The 15,047-nt window shown below is 25.5% G+C and overlaps 2 protein-coding genes across 2 annotated transcripts; one reads left to right on the top strand and one right to left on the bottom strand.

The window, feature by feature from the left end:
- The first annotated feature begins 10,680 nt into the window (after nucleotides 1–10,680).
- LOC110650457 (metalloendoproteinase 2-MMP-like) lies at nucleotides 10,681–11,724 on the top strand. The gene has a single exon (XM_021805424.2). It carries the CDS (start codon nucleotides 10,804–10,806, stop codon nucleotides 11,722–11,724), a length of 921 nt encoding a protein of 306 aa, XP_021661116.2. The 5' UTR covers nucleotides 10,681–10,803.
- A 35-nt stretch (nucleotides 11,725–11,759) lies between these two features.
- On the bottom strand, nucleotides 11,760–14,400 carry LOC110650456 (protein NRT1/ PTR FAMILY 5.9). The gene is made up of 4 exons (XM_021805422.2): nucleotides 14,114–14,400; nucleotides 13,778–13,995; nucleotides 12,746–13,257; nucleotides 11,760–12,653 (listed from the first exon to the last, which is right to left on the bottom strand). The coding sequence occupies exons 1-4, from the start codon at nucleotides 14,166–14,168 to the stop codon at nucleotides 11,870–11,872; spliced, it is 1,569 nt and encodes a 522-aa protein (XP_021661114.2). The 5' UTR covers nucleotides 14,169–14,400; the 3' UTR covers nucleotides 11,760–11,869.
- Between the last annotated feature and the right edge of the window lie 647 nt (nucleotides 14,401–15,047).

Raw genomic sequence — 15,047 nt, 5'->3', positions numbered from 1 at the left:
TTAATCATATTATATATGTACGTGTTAAGAAATAAGTGATTGCAGCAAGGTAAAATGTGTTACAAAATCAAGTGATCAATATAGTAGACTTTAAACAGCTTAAGACCTCTTCAACTTTTCTTAAGTGGAGTGAGAGATTTATGAAAGGAGAGAAATATTCACTGCTATGTAGCTTATCCAATGAATTATACAAAAAGAAAAATTAAAATTTTAACATATTTTATATTATATATGGTAATAAAATTTTGTGCACTTTTGTAGTTTATTTCTTCTCGTAGGAGTTGCACAGAGTGCTTAATAATCAACTAGCATTTTTTTGTAATTAATATGTATTTTAAGGTTGTAAATTCTCGAATTCAAGCTTCAATTATAGTCAAACAAATCAAAAGCAAAATAGTATACAAGATATATCATTAATATAACAAAAAAAAAATGAACTCAAATTCTCTAAAAAAAAGAGATTAATACAGAAAATCAAAATTTTGGTGCTCCTTTTAAATTGAACAAATCATTAGAAACTAAAAAATGTAGGTCAAAAGTTACTAGCTTGGCTTAGTTCTGTAGTTAAAGGCATATTACTTATCTAGTGAGTGCCATATTTGAGTTCCCAATCTCTCTATAAAGAAAAAACGCAGGTCAAAAAAATATTACCTACAATCTGTATTAAGAAAAAGCCAATGAATATGAAAAATCAATATATTTATAGTCCTTATTGTTGATTTAGAGAGGAATGAATCGTGTGAGATAAAAATTAAAAAAAAAAATCTCAAGAGATATTTGCTTGTTTTTTAAATTAAATTTCTTTGTAGCTAATTTTGTATAAATCAATAGAAAGGGACACCATTTTGGGTTATGATTTTTCTATTGTGAGCCTTTTCTATGATTTTGCAAAATTGGTCACAACTCAGCCTGGCTAATTTGTGAGTTTAAAACCAATTTCTAAACACAGTGTTGCTGCTTATTCTTTGGCTAAGTTGGCGATTAGTAGTGAGGATGAGTTAATGCTTTTAAAAGATGTTCCACTGCCTGTTTAATAAAGAGATCTATTTTTGCTTGGAAAACAAATTAAGTCTCTATTTGTTTTTACATATATTAGTATTTAAAGTATCGTCTGTTGCATCTGCATCAAATAAATATATATATATAATGCAATGTAATATATAGGTAGTTACGTTGAAATATTTTTATATATATCTATTATTTTATTAGTTGTAGTTAGAGAAAAATTTTTCTACATATACAGTAAAATTATAAAATAAAATTTTTCAAAATAAAATAATTTTATTTTTATTTTATTTTTTATAATTACATATTATGTGAGTCTTAATTCAAATTTTTATACATATTAGTATATTTAGTGTTGAATAATTTAAGTGCACATTTTTATTATAATTTTATTGAAATATATGTTTTAATATTGAACATATAATAAAAATAAGTGAAACAATATTATTAATATCATCATGACAAACTGATAATCAAAATGAAAGGTTCAAATTTCATTTTCAAATACCAAAATATTAATATGATGCATGAATGCATGATAATTAAATATATAAATTATATTATTTTTACTTGCATTAGGAATTTAATGAATTCACAATTTTATTTTATAAATTTCACTATTTACCCTCCAATTTTATCCCTTATAATGACATTGTTTGCAAACTTTGGTTTATAATGTAAAACTCCCTAGGTATTGATTTATAAAGAATAAAGTCCTTTTAGTATATTTTGTAAAATTTTTATTACAATGTTGACCTGACATTAATATCAAAAAGAATATAAAAATAACATTAGAATTTTATTTTTTAATATGTAATGTATATGAATCAATATTTTTTTTTATAAATAATATAAATTTTTAAAGGTATCTTAATAGATTTACCATATCTAGTTGGTAAGAAAATTCTAAGACATATAAAATGTCTTCAATGTATATAAAATATAATCTTATTAAGAATCTATTTTTTAATATTTATTATAAACAAAATATTATAAAATTATAAGGGTATTTTGGTCTATTCAAAAGTTTGCCTTACCTTTTATATATTTATATATATTATGGATAAGAAAAAAATATATACATTGAATGATAAGAAAGACAAGGGAAGATAGCCCAAACCAATGAGCTCAAGATCACGGAGTCGCAAAGGAAGCTAAAGGACAGAATAACACACCAACAAGGGGAACAAAATAAAATCTACTGGGAAGATTAAAAGCCTAAAAATAGGGATGAAAATGGGTTAGTTTTTTGTGGATCTAATTGAATTCTAATAAGATGAATTTGAGTAGTATATAATCCGATTTGATAGTAATTTTAGTTTAAAAAATAATATGTGTAATGTGTTCGAATTTTATATATTGGGTATTAGTTATCCGAATTCAGTTATATAAATACTTAATTAAACATAATATATATATATATATATATATATTAAATAAAATAAAATTTAAATATTTTATGAAATTTTTAAATTTTTAAAATATAAATTATTTATAAAAATATTTTTTATATATATAATTAATAATCGGGTTTTAGCCGGTTTAAAATAATTAAGAATAAATAAAACAGAGCTCTTCAAAACAAAAACATCCAAACAACTAAATGCCAAAGACCAAAGAATTTGCTAAGATCCTCGAAAAAAAAAATTGTTGTAATCTCCTCAAAACTAGAAACAAACCTAAAGAGAAACACCACTTGCTGGATGTATGAACCGCTAAATGAACCAAGTGTTCATCAGCTGCTCAAGGCTCGACTTGATAAAATCTTATTTTGATTTAGTTGATTTTTTAAGCGAGCCGAGCTTTAGCTTAAATTTTAGGCTCAATTAATAAACGGGCTAAACTTGGACTTAACAATATTTAGCTCGAGCTCGAGTTCAAATTCAGTTTGTTTATTGCTCACGATTTAACTCGTTAAATAGGCTCGCAATTTAACTTGTTGAATAGGCTCATGAACAATTTCATAAATAGGCTTGTTATAAGCTTGTGAAGTAGCTCATTTATAAAAATATATATATTAATAATTGTAATTTATAATGTTGTAAATATATTTATTTTATTTATGATTATTTAAAAAATAATATATAAAAAAATATATTATTTAAAATTATAATATAATCAAATTATAAAATATAGTTATTTGTAGTTTTTTTTTAAATAAAGTTAATTTTTATAAAAATAAAATCAAAATATTAAATATATGGTCCCAATATAATAAAATAATATATTATTAAATATGTTTTTATTATATAAAATTATGATATAATCAAAATAAAAAGTGCATTTTAAAATATAATTATTTGTATTTTAAATATAATTTTTATAAAAAATGAAGTTAATTTTTATATGAGAAATAGCTTTAAAATATTATATAATAAATACGTAAAAATTATCTTGAATTATTTTATATGTATTAAAATATTAAATAAATCAAAACTTAATTACATAATTTTAATAGCAGTCGTACGACTTAAGACATGAATTTATCTCTCTTCCTCTTTCTCTCCATATTTTGAACTTTTAAAAGATTAAATTCTAAGTTTAATACTAATTCATCTAACCATTATTATTATTTTCCCTCTCTTTACAGTCTCTAACTTATTTTTTCTATTAACATTAACCAATTTATCCATATATTATTATTACTCTCTATAATATCCCTTTTCTAGTATCTGTTTTTATAATATCTCTCTCTTTTAACTGCAAACTTTTAAAAAGTTAATATTTAAATTTAGCACTAGTCCATTTTCCTTGTATTTAACTTAGATATGTGCTTTCATAATTACTATTATACTTAATATTATTTGTCTACTTATTTCATATAAATTAATTTGTTCATATCTTAAATAGAGTTTTGGCTGAAGGTATAAAGCACCAAATATAATTTGATAAATTAAATAATCTAATATATTTAATCTTTTTAAAATTATTTAAATAAATTAAATATAAAAGTAGTAAAAAGCTCAAATTATAATATATTTATATAAAAAATTAATAAAATTTATTAACAAACATGAATTAATTAATAATACAAAAAATAATATATTTTATCAGAATAACATTAGAAAAATAAAATAATAATTTAATTATAATTATATAAAATTTATAATGTAATTTTAAAACTACATAGTTTTGATTTAAAACTATATAGCTTTAAATTGAAAGAATAAAGAATAATTAATTTTATTTGAATTATGATAGCATTGTAATTTGTGTTATTTTAAAATAACTTGTAATGTGCTGCAAACTATTTTTCTTGTTATTTTCTATTATTATGACTATGGAATCATGTAATAATGTCTTATGAAAATAATTGTATAAAATAGATATAATAACAGTTGAGCTAGAGCTTAAGCTCGAGCTCAAGCTCGAGAACTCAAACTCGAGCTCGAGCTTGAGCTTATTGAATTTGAGATTGAGCTTATCAAACTCAAATTGAGTTTGACCTTATCGAGCTTGTGTTTGAGTTCATTTCAGTAAGTTTATTGAACTTGATACGAGTCAAGCTCGAGTTTGACACATTAATATAATAAACGAACTTAAAACGAGCTCTAATTCAACTTATTTCAAATGAGTTGAACTCAAGCCTTAATGTTAAAGTTTGAATCAGAGCTCGAGCCTGAACCAATGTTAACGAACCAAGCCTAAACAAGCTAAAGCTCAGCTAATGAGCGGCACCAAAAAAAAGTCCATAAGTGATTAAATGTTAATATTGAATCCATAATTTTTTAATTTTCTACTAAACATGTGTTTAATATGATATTATATCAAAATTTTAAATTATTTATTAAAATTATCAAATTAGAAAATTTTTAACATAAATAGAAGGGTCAAAGTAGTAGCTCAATGATTGAATGCTTAAGAGATTAATAGTTTAAATTTTAATATTTTCTTTTCAAAAATTTTTAAATTATAAAAAAAATTAGAGAGATCAGAGAAGAATAAATTAAATTCATGTTTAAAAAATAATTTATTTTTAAATGTTATCTAAAAAGATAATTTATTCCTTTCAATTTTAATCAAACCTTTTAATTTTATCAATTTTTTCAATTATTTTTAAATTGACAAAACATCATTTTACTTACAACTCAACTAAGCCTTTATCCCAAAAATTTGGGGTCGGCTATATGGATTCTTTTTCTCCACTCTAAACGATTTTGGGTTAAAGCAAAACATCATTTTACTTAATCAAATAAAATTTTATTTTATTTAATTTCTCTCCTTCTTATAATTAAATTTATTTCTATTGAATTATTTACACTTATTTGATGTTTAAATTGCAGAGTTTTTCTATTGGTCTAGGCCCTAAATTTGAGAAAAATAATGTAAAAGATGTGAATTAGATATATAAGCAAATAGAGAAATTTTGAAAAAAAAAATAAATAAAGATAACAACATTAGGTATACAGTTTGTTGACCCCGCGTAGCTCAAAATGAGCATTGATTTTGATGATAACAAAACTCAAATATAATCTATCTAACTAAATTTTAAGTGATATGTAGATTCTCTTTCTTATTCATGAAAAATCTTTAAAATTGCATTTAAGGAGGAAGAACACTCAAAAGCATCTCAAGATGAATCCAAGATGAAAATGAACAAGATTATGAAAGCTAAAACTCAAAGTAAAGGTATGAAAGTCATAGAGTTAGGAATTGAGTCCTAAAACTTGTGTAAAAAGAATAGATGAAAGTTTAGTCAAATTGAGCTCAAAATTAAATCTTTCTTTTAATTATTTTATAAAATTTTCTCTCATCATGACCTTGGATATTGCTATTGGAATATATTTTTTTCTTAAGGTCTAAATTAGATTTTTTAAAGATTACAATTTGAAATAGGCATCTAGTAAATTAGTTTGCTAACTTGTTTGCTAAAATATTAGTTTGCTAATGTGTTTGCTAAAACGTTAGTTTGCTAACTAGTTTACTACTGTCGCCAAAATTTCATTAGTTTGCTAAATGATCAGAGTTGTTCAACTTCGTACAAAAAGACAAAATAACGGCTATTTTGACTAGAACAGAGTGTATAACGTTCCAAAAAGGTTTCAAACGTTTTAATATTTGGGACTCTAAATACACCTTCTTTACTTCATTTTACACTTGATGAAAGCTTACATTTGCACTCCAATCTTGATTTTTCATTTATTGCTTTCATTCAAGAGCTTTAAAGTGTTTGAGCTACCATTGGCAAATCAACTATCTCTTCTTTATAGTTTGATTTGTATTGAGTGAGAGTGAGTGTTAAAACATTAAATTGCATTTAAGAGAGGTTGTACAAGCACCTATTGAAGCTTGAGAGTGTGAGTGCTTGAGATAGCACTTGTCAAGGGTTCAAGCTACCTTGGTAAAAGCTTGGTGTTGAAAAAGTTGTAAAGGGTTTTTGGTCTCTTACCTTTAAAAGAGCAAATAGTGGAGAGAAGACTCAAAGAGGGTTTTTTGAGAAAGTGGATGTAGGCTAGTTAAGCCGAATTACTATAAAAATCATTGTGTTTGATTTCTCTAATCTTAATCCCTTTATTTTTGTGTAATTTAATTTCTATGCATGAAATTGAATGTTGATTGAATAGATTGAGTTGATATACTTGAGGATATATTGAGTAGGTTGAGAAATTAATTGAATATTATGTGATGCATGTTATATTGAAAATTACTATAAATATTGATTGAAGCTTGAATTGCAACTTAGGGACACATCATTGAAACACAAATCACTTTCACTATATATAAAGGAGCACCTAGTTGAACAAAACCATAATTTTTTATTATGCTATAAGCAAGGGCCGAAAAATTGTAAAGTCCAATTCACCCCCTCTTGAACTATTTTAAGACAACAGAATTTAATTATTAAATATTTTTTATTAACGTGAAGTTTGCTAAAATTATTGTAAATATTTAAAATTTTTAAACAAATTAATACAATTTAAAAAATGGACTAAAATAGATCTTTAAAAAGCAAAAGATGAATTATTTTTGTCAGTTAATGAATTGAATTGTTTTAATTATATTTATTGCAAAAATCGAAAGTAATATAAAAGATTGATGAGCAAATCGATAAAATTAAAAGGTTAGACTAAAATTGAAAAAAACCTTACAAATAAGATTCAGATACTTTATTAAAATTTACCGTTAACTTTTAAAATTTAATTTAATCCATATGGCTATAATTGTAATAAATTTTAAAGATTTAGATATTTTATATAAATTAAAAATTATAAAAATAAATATGAATTGACGTAAATGTTTGACATTTTTAATTTAATTGGCCTTAAATTTATAATTAGAAAAAGGTACTTTAAAAAGCAAATTTTAAAGTTATTATATTATTAAGTACTATAAAAAATAAAACTTATATATTTTTCAAAAGTTTATATTTGTATTTTTTTAAATTAGGTAAGCAAAATTTTTTTTATAAATTTTAATAGAAATAATTAATTTAGAATATAATATTAATATTATAATTATTTTAAAAAATTAAAAAAAATTTAAAAATTAAAAATATTTTATCCGTTTAAAAATTCATCTTCTCATTGAAATAAAAATTTCAAATATAACATTTAGATAATAAAATTTGAATTAAATTAAAATTTTAATTTTAGTTAAATTATTAGGAAAATAATAAAATTTTAATTTCTTTTTTCAATTTGGATGATTTTTAAGTACTAATATTATTTAACTCAATAAACTATAATTTTCATTAATTAGCTAAAAATAGTAGCCTTTAACTTTGTTGTTGTTATGTTCTTCGTTGTATTCAATTATATAAAATAAATTCATAAGTAAATTAAAAATATAAATAAAAAATAATTATAAAATAAAATATACTAATTTAAATATAAAAATAAATTAAATTTATAAATATAATTTAATTCTTTTAAAATTAATTATCAAATCAAAATAAAAAATTATAAATAATTTTTTAATATTTATAAATAAAATTTTAATTATTAAAATTCTATTTATAAATAAATTTTATTTATTAAAATTCTAATTATAAATAAATTTTACTTTTTAAAAGTGGATATAAATTTAAAACATGAAACATAGCGTTTTTTTAATATAAACTTATGATTTTAATATTTTTTTTTTATAAAAATTTATTTAAATTACAATAACAAACTTAATTAATAAATGAAAGTTAAGTATATATATGCAACAAAGAATTTTAAGTTGACATAAATTATAAAATTAATTTAAGTAATAAAAATAATATATTTGTAAATAATATAAAAAAGTAAGGATATTTTTGTCCTTAAAAAGTTCACTCCTCATTTCTCTCTCTCTATATATATTCTTACAAATTATTTTCCGAACGAAATTTTTTTATCAACAATAATAATGAATAAATCCCAAAATCTTAATTGTAATTTATTTAATTTTCTCATTTTAAATTAAATTACCAATCCCTCCAAAATTAGTTATAACAAAATATGATTCAACTAATATCAGTAAAAATTATTTTTTAATTTTATAAAATTAATATATAATATCCGATGAATATATTAAGGTGTTGTTAAAAAAAAGATCCATGATAAAAATATAAGCATATTATTAGATGTATAAGTATTAAAGAAAAACAATAGGGAGTACCCATTCCTACAATCTAATTTATTAGGACCACAATTAATTTAATATAAAGTTTTTAATTAATTTTTTATAAATAAAAAATATTTAAACTAAACTCTTCATATTAGTAGCCTATATCGTCTCTCATTTCTATCTCTAAAAGAAAGAATAAAAAAAAAAAAAAAAACAATATTCTCTTTTATTTATATTTAAAAAAAAAAACTCACATTATAATCATTTAAAAGTAATTTTTATTAAAATGGATCATTGTATGTTTAAATTTTATAAAGTCTATCTGTATATTTTTATTAATTATGTATTATTTATTTAAATATTTAAATTTATATCAATTCAATTTATTTTAAGTTCTGGATTTGTTTATTTTTTAAAAAGATAAATTTGAATATGTTAATTCTTTAGTGTATAACCAGGGGAGAGCATATTTCGGTTTAAACTGAAAAATCGAACCGAATCGAGTCAATTCGATTTAATCGGTTAAGTTTTAAAATTCAATTGGGTCAGTTCAGTTTATAATTTTTTATAATTTTCGTTAATCGGTTCGGTTCGGTTCGGTTGTTTTCACACAAAAAAAAAAAGAAGAACTGAACTGAAATTATTAATATATATATCAAGGAAAATCAAAGAAAACCGAATCGAACCCTAAGATTTTTGAGTTTTGATTTCTAATTTTTTTTGTTTTTATGTTTTTTTTTATTTAGATTTAATGTTAAAAATATGAAATTTTATAAAATTTTGTTTGATCAGTTTAAAATCAAATCAAACTGATATTTATCAATTTAGTTCGGTTCGATTTTCTCTTATTAATTGGTTTGGTTCGATTTTTAAAATTTTTAATTTTCAATTTTCTGTTTATCGATTCGGTTCGGAACCGAACCGACCGTTTGCACACCCATATGTATAACTACTAATCAAGTAATATTTATTTAATTATTCAAATTTTCATCGATTTTTTTTTAAATTTGGTTTTTAACGATTATTTTAAAATTATATGCTCATAAATAATTAAATATTTATTAATATTAGAAAAATATTTATATAAAATAATGAGTGATGATAAGAGTGTATTATTAATATTTTTCTTGATTAGAATAATTATTTATATTTTAGTAAGTTATTTAACAATAATTGATAGAGGTAAGGTATAATTTATTTAGAGAATTACTAATTTATCGAGAACAAAGTTGTAAAATTCTTATTTCTATATAGGCTATTTTTTTAATTTAATTAAAATATTTTAAATTTTACTTTCCTTTAAAGTCGATTAATAATAAATATGGCAGAAAATATATGATATAAATATGGCAACAATTTTACTTGATATTGCCATATTTTTTTACTTTATTGATAAACGACTAATATTTAAGGATATTTTAATGCTTTCATTATTTTGATCGTGGACTTAGTATATTAAATTGTCGAAACGGGCACTCCCAAAACAATACTATTAATTTTTTTTTTATAAGAAAAAAGAGAATATAATAAAATTTTAAATAGTAAATTTAATTATAGACTTTGAGATTTCACAATTAATTATTAAAGAAAATAATCATTTGATCATAAAAATTGAGATAATTATGCTAATAAAGGTACTTAAAAAGAAAAATAAAATAAGTAAAAAATTAAATACTTATAATAAAAACCATTAACTAATATAATTATAAAGAAGATAATCATTAAATTTGGTAAGTGTCACGTAACAACACCAAGAAAAAAATCTGTATGAATAGCAATACTAAAAAAAAAAGGTCTGATTTTTATATATACAGAAGATAGATAGACTGATATATTTCATCCAATAATTTATTGTATAAAAAAGACCAAAATTAATAAAAATTGATAAGTAAATTAAATTGATTATCAAAATTAATAAAAATGTATCATGCCATACATTAAAATAATTTATAAGAATTTAAGCGATAGGATGGTATTTAAATTTGTGAACAGTAAATAAAAAAAAAAAAAAGAGTTTTCTCAAATCTATCTCAGTGTGCACCAGATATGGAAACATAATTAGAGGAATGAAATACATAATTACAGGAGCCATAATTATAGGAATGAGAACCATAATTATTGGAATTATGATTCTGATTGGATTCTCTTACCAAATTCATTAAAATATATGCGTAAATCACATGATTTTATACAAGTGAATGCGTGGTTGTATAAAGCCATGCAACATCAACTTAAATCATCAAACCAGAAACAGAAAAATAAGGCATGTTCTTGCTAAAACAACTCAGAATGCCTTGCCAAGTCTCCCATCTTTTGGTAGTCTTCCTCCTCTTTTCAATCCAATTCTCCATATCTCAGTCTAAAACCTTGAAATTTGAAGGGCAAGCTTTCAAATTCTTTCAAAATATAGAGCAAGTCCACAAGGGCCAAACTGTTGCTGGGCTTATTGAAGTGAAAAAATTCCTTATTAGATTTGGATACTATCCAAATCCAGATCATGTCAATCATCTAAACAATAATTTTGATGATCATTTGGAGTCTGCACTCAAAGCATACCAAAACTTCTACCATCTCAAGGTTACTGGAAGTCTTGACTCTGATACCATAAAAAGAATGATGATTCCACGATGTGGAGTGCCTGATCTCACCAATTTCACATCCCTGAATCAGTCCAGAAACTCTAACATTGGTTTGCTTTATGCATATCCAAATGGGAAGCCAAAATGGCACAAATTTAATCTCAGCTACTCATTCCTCCCTAATGTCCCCAATACTCCAGACGTGAAGGCTGCTTTTGCAGAAGCTTTTGTAAGTTGGAAGATTGTATCCCAGTTCAATTTTCACCGAGCCGCTGCTGGTGAAGCAGCAAATCTTGTGATTGGGTTTTATACCGGTGCTCATGGAGATGGATTCCCTTTTGATGGGCCTGGCAAAATATTGGCTCATTCTTTCTACCCACCAGATGGAAGGTCACATTATGATGCGACTGAGAATTGGAGTACTCATCCTGCCAAGGACCAAATGGACTATGAATCTGTGGCTCTTCATGAAATAGGTCATCTCCTGGGCCTTGCACATAGTCAGGATCCCAATGCTGTCATGTACCCTACAATTGCACCAGGGGCTATTAAAAGGGATCTCGCCCTAGATGATGTTAAAGGCATACAAGCTCTGTATCCTCTTTAATCACACACATACATATAGTTGCAAGAAATAAGTGATTGCAAGTAAAATATGCTGCCAAAATTTCAAGTGATTACAGGAGATTTTTCTTTAGACAAAAACTATATGAAAATTTAAAACAAAGTACTCACTGACAATTCTCACAATCCTATTCACTCCTGTAAAATTTGCACAAAATGACATAAAGCAGCATGCTTAGTGCACTTAACAAGGCTAGAAGCCAGTAGTACTTGTCCAGGTGAGCTTCTCTCATGTCGTCAGAGAACCAGCTCTGCCTCCCTCTTGAATTGTTGAAAATTTCTACAAGGGAAATCAACAGGGCACCCAAGAAACTTCCCACTCCAAATACGCTAGTATACAGTGCAATCCCCATAGTTTTCATTCTTCCTGGAACTTCACTGTAGAAAAACTCTTGCATCCCAACAACAGTGAAGATGTCTGAAATGCCAAGCAGAATGTACTGAGGTAGCAGCCAAAATATGCTTAGGGGAACTGTTTCAGAATGTGGCATTTTTTGGCTCATCTCAAGCCTTTTTGTTTCAACCAGTGCTGCAATCATCATAGCTATTATAGAAAGAACCATCCCAATCCCCATTCTTTGCATTACATTGATACCCTTTTCATCCCGAGTTATGATCCGTATAATTGGGATAAACATTGTATCATACAGTGGCATCAGAAGGATTATAGATACTGTAATAGAACTCTGTAGTGTAGCTGGAGGGATCTTGAAATTGCTGCCAATATTCCTCTTCATTGTCACACCTTGCTTGGTGAAGAATGTGGCAGGCTGTTGAAAAATGACTGCAAACATCAGGAGCATTGTCCAAATAGGCACAAGCCTTAATACAACCTTTGCATTTTCAAAAGAGTTGTCATTCAAGCCCTTGACCTTGCCTAAGCTCTCAGGACAAAGAGGCTTCTCCTGCAGCCTATAAAAAAAATTCAAAAATATTTTGTTATCATCAGAACTCATTGACATCTTGAAATGAAACAGACTTGAATTACAAATAAGAAAACCTACTCTAGCTCAACAACTTGAGATTTGCTACTTGATAATTTGATTCTGCAGTTTGTTAATTTCAATGCAGTTTCTTTAATCGCTCGAACTATGTTTCGAAATGGCTTTTTATCTGTACTATTATCTTTCTGTTTGTACACATACATTCTGCTTCCACACCAGAATAATCCAATTGAAGAAACCATTGCAATTGTTGGGATAGTAAATCCCAGTACCCAGCCAAATGTGTCTTGAATATAGGACATGACTGTGACACCTAAGAGGCTACCACCACAAACACCAAAATACCACCATTTAAAGAACAAACTCTTTTTATTAGATTTCTGGTCATCTTTTGAGCATGGAAGTTCATCATCACTTTCAAGTTGATCGGCTCCAAAAGCTTGCAAAGATGGGTTATATCCACCTTGGCCTAGTGAGACCAAACAGAGCGAACAAAACAGGAATGAAAAGCTTAGGTTGTTGGAGGGATACCATGACCAAGTCAATTCTGTTGACGTCAATGCCACAAGCCCCTTAAAAAGAGAGAAAAAAAAAAAAGCAGAAAATATGTAGATTTAAAAGGAAAAAAAGAACAAAAAGAGCTAATAAATCTTTCACTGGTATGCAACTTGGCAGAATATATTGGAGGCAGCATGTTATGCAGCTACAGTTTTCATTATGAGCATTTATGACCCATTTTCACTCAAGATTACTAATGCCTATGCTTGAAATAAAATTCATTAACACAATTTCTGGATTTCATTTTCCATATGAAAGAGTTGAAGAACCCAGACCTCAATGAGCCAGGTCCTGAAAATTAAAATCTGAAGTTGCAATCTTTCATGGAATGAAAAAATGTATCATTTTAAAGAAAAAAAGAAAGAACTAAATGAATGAGATTATGGGAAGTATCCCAGCTATGAAGGCTTGAAATTCTCACTAAAAAGGTCTTATATTTGAATCATAATCAGGGGGGAAAAAAAAAAAGACAAGAATCAAGTTTATAGATTAAATGAGGAAAAGAAAAAAAGGAAATGAAGAAAAGAAACTCACCACAACATAGATGAAAGAAGAGGCTAAGATGGTGGGATACTTGTCCCAACAAGAATCAGCAAGGGATGCAACTAACAGTGGTAACATGGATGTGAAACCACACCAATTATTAACAGTCTTGGCTGCCGCAGAATTGCTCATCTTAACAACATCTGTAAGATAAGTTACCAAATTCGATGCCACCCCTTTGAAGGCAAACCTCTCTATTCCAGCTATCACTATTTCAAAGAAAAAAAAAATAATAAAAATAATAATAACTATCTTCATTACTTAAATAAGTATGAATTAATTAATCAATCTCATCAAAAGAAGCAAAATTAATTAAGATGATTTTACCTATGAGCACAAAGCAAGACTTGTTGAGTCCTTTTGTTCTCTGACCTCCAGCCATGAGAAAGACACCAAATGAGTAAACTATGGGGAAAATATAGAACAACCCATGTATCAAAAGCCTGAAGACAAGCCAAAAACCAGCAATAATTATCACATTCTGTTGCTACCTACACAAAATTTCATGTAACAGTGTCACAACTTCAATTATATTTGGATGCTTCTTTTTTTTTTAACTTTAAGAACACCAGTGGGTTGTTTTTATGGCAATAATGGACACACTCAACAAACACTAATCAACCCCACGGCTACAGGATTGTTTCCTTGTATTGTTTTTTGGAAAGAAATTAAAAAGGATTAAAGATTAAAACTACTTTCTCTATTTGGCCCTTAATTGGTCTGATAGAAAAGCAAAGGAGTCAAAATGTCGACGTGGACCAGTGCCTTTATTCAGATAAAAAAAAAAAAATCCATGGAGAGTGGAGATGCAAGTACCAATTTATATTAATATAATTAGGAAGGAAATTTGAAACTTTTTTTGGTTTGACCTTTGGACCAATCGAGGCGAGAGTCACTATTTGGGCCTTGGGATTGTAGTTATTAATTTCACAGTGATTTCTTTTCGTACAGGAAATTAATTAGTGTGAATTTTAATACTCCCATTTTAAAAATTGTTTTGTTTAAAATTATATGATATTTTGATTTAAGGTATAATAATTAATTTTTTTTAATTTTACTTTTATCTTTATTAAGTATAATAATTATTTTTATAATTTTCTATAATTTATCCTATTATCTCTTTCTTAGTTAAGTAAGATAAAAAAAAATAATTTAATCAAGTTAAAGAGAATTTTATTGTAATTTAGATGATTTAATTACTTTCTTAATTGATGTACAAAACCTTAAACGACATAAAAGTATATCTTAATTAGCTAGCTGT

This window comes from Hevea brasiliensis, chromosome 18 (assembly GCF_030052815.1).
Source record: "Hevea brasiliensis isolate MT/VB/25A 57/8 chromosome 18, ASM3005281v1, whole genome shotgun sequence".
NCBI lineage: Eukaryota > Viridiplantae > Streptophyta > Magnoliopsida > Malpighiales > Euphorbiaceae > Hevea > Hevea brasiliensis.
The sequence above is the reverse complement of the archived record's forward strand: the minus strand, read 5'-3'. Positions and strand labels throughout refer to the sequence as shown.

What these genes read in the sequence shown, in the direction of transcription:
- LOC110650456 (XM_021805422.2), bottom strand. Translation starts at nt 14,168, where the DNA reads ATGGCTGGAGGTCAGAGAACAAAAGGACTCAACAAGTCTTGCTTTGTG. An exon ending in GTCTTGCTTTGTGCTCATAG is followed by an intron (nt 13,996 to 14,113) that starts GTAAAATCATCT and finishes TCTTTGAAATAG; the next exon opens with TGATAGCTGGAATAGAGAGG. An exon ending in TCTCAAGTTGTTGAGCTAGA is followed by an intron (nt 12,654 to 12,745) that starts GTAGGTTTTCTT and finishes TTTTTTTTATAG; the next exon opens with GCTGCAGGAGAAGCCTCTTT.
- LOC110650457 (XM_021805424.2), top strand. Translation starts at nt 10,804, where the DNA reads ATGTTCTTGCTAAAACAACTCAGAATGCCTTGCCAAGTCTCCCATCTT.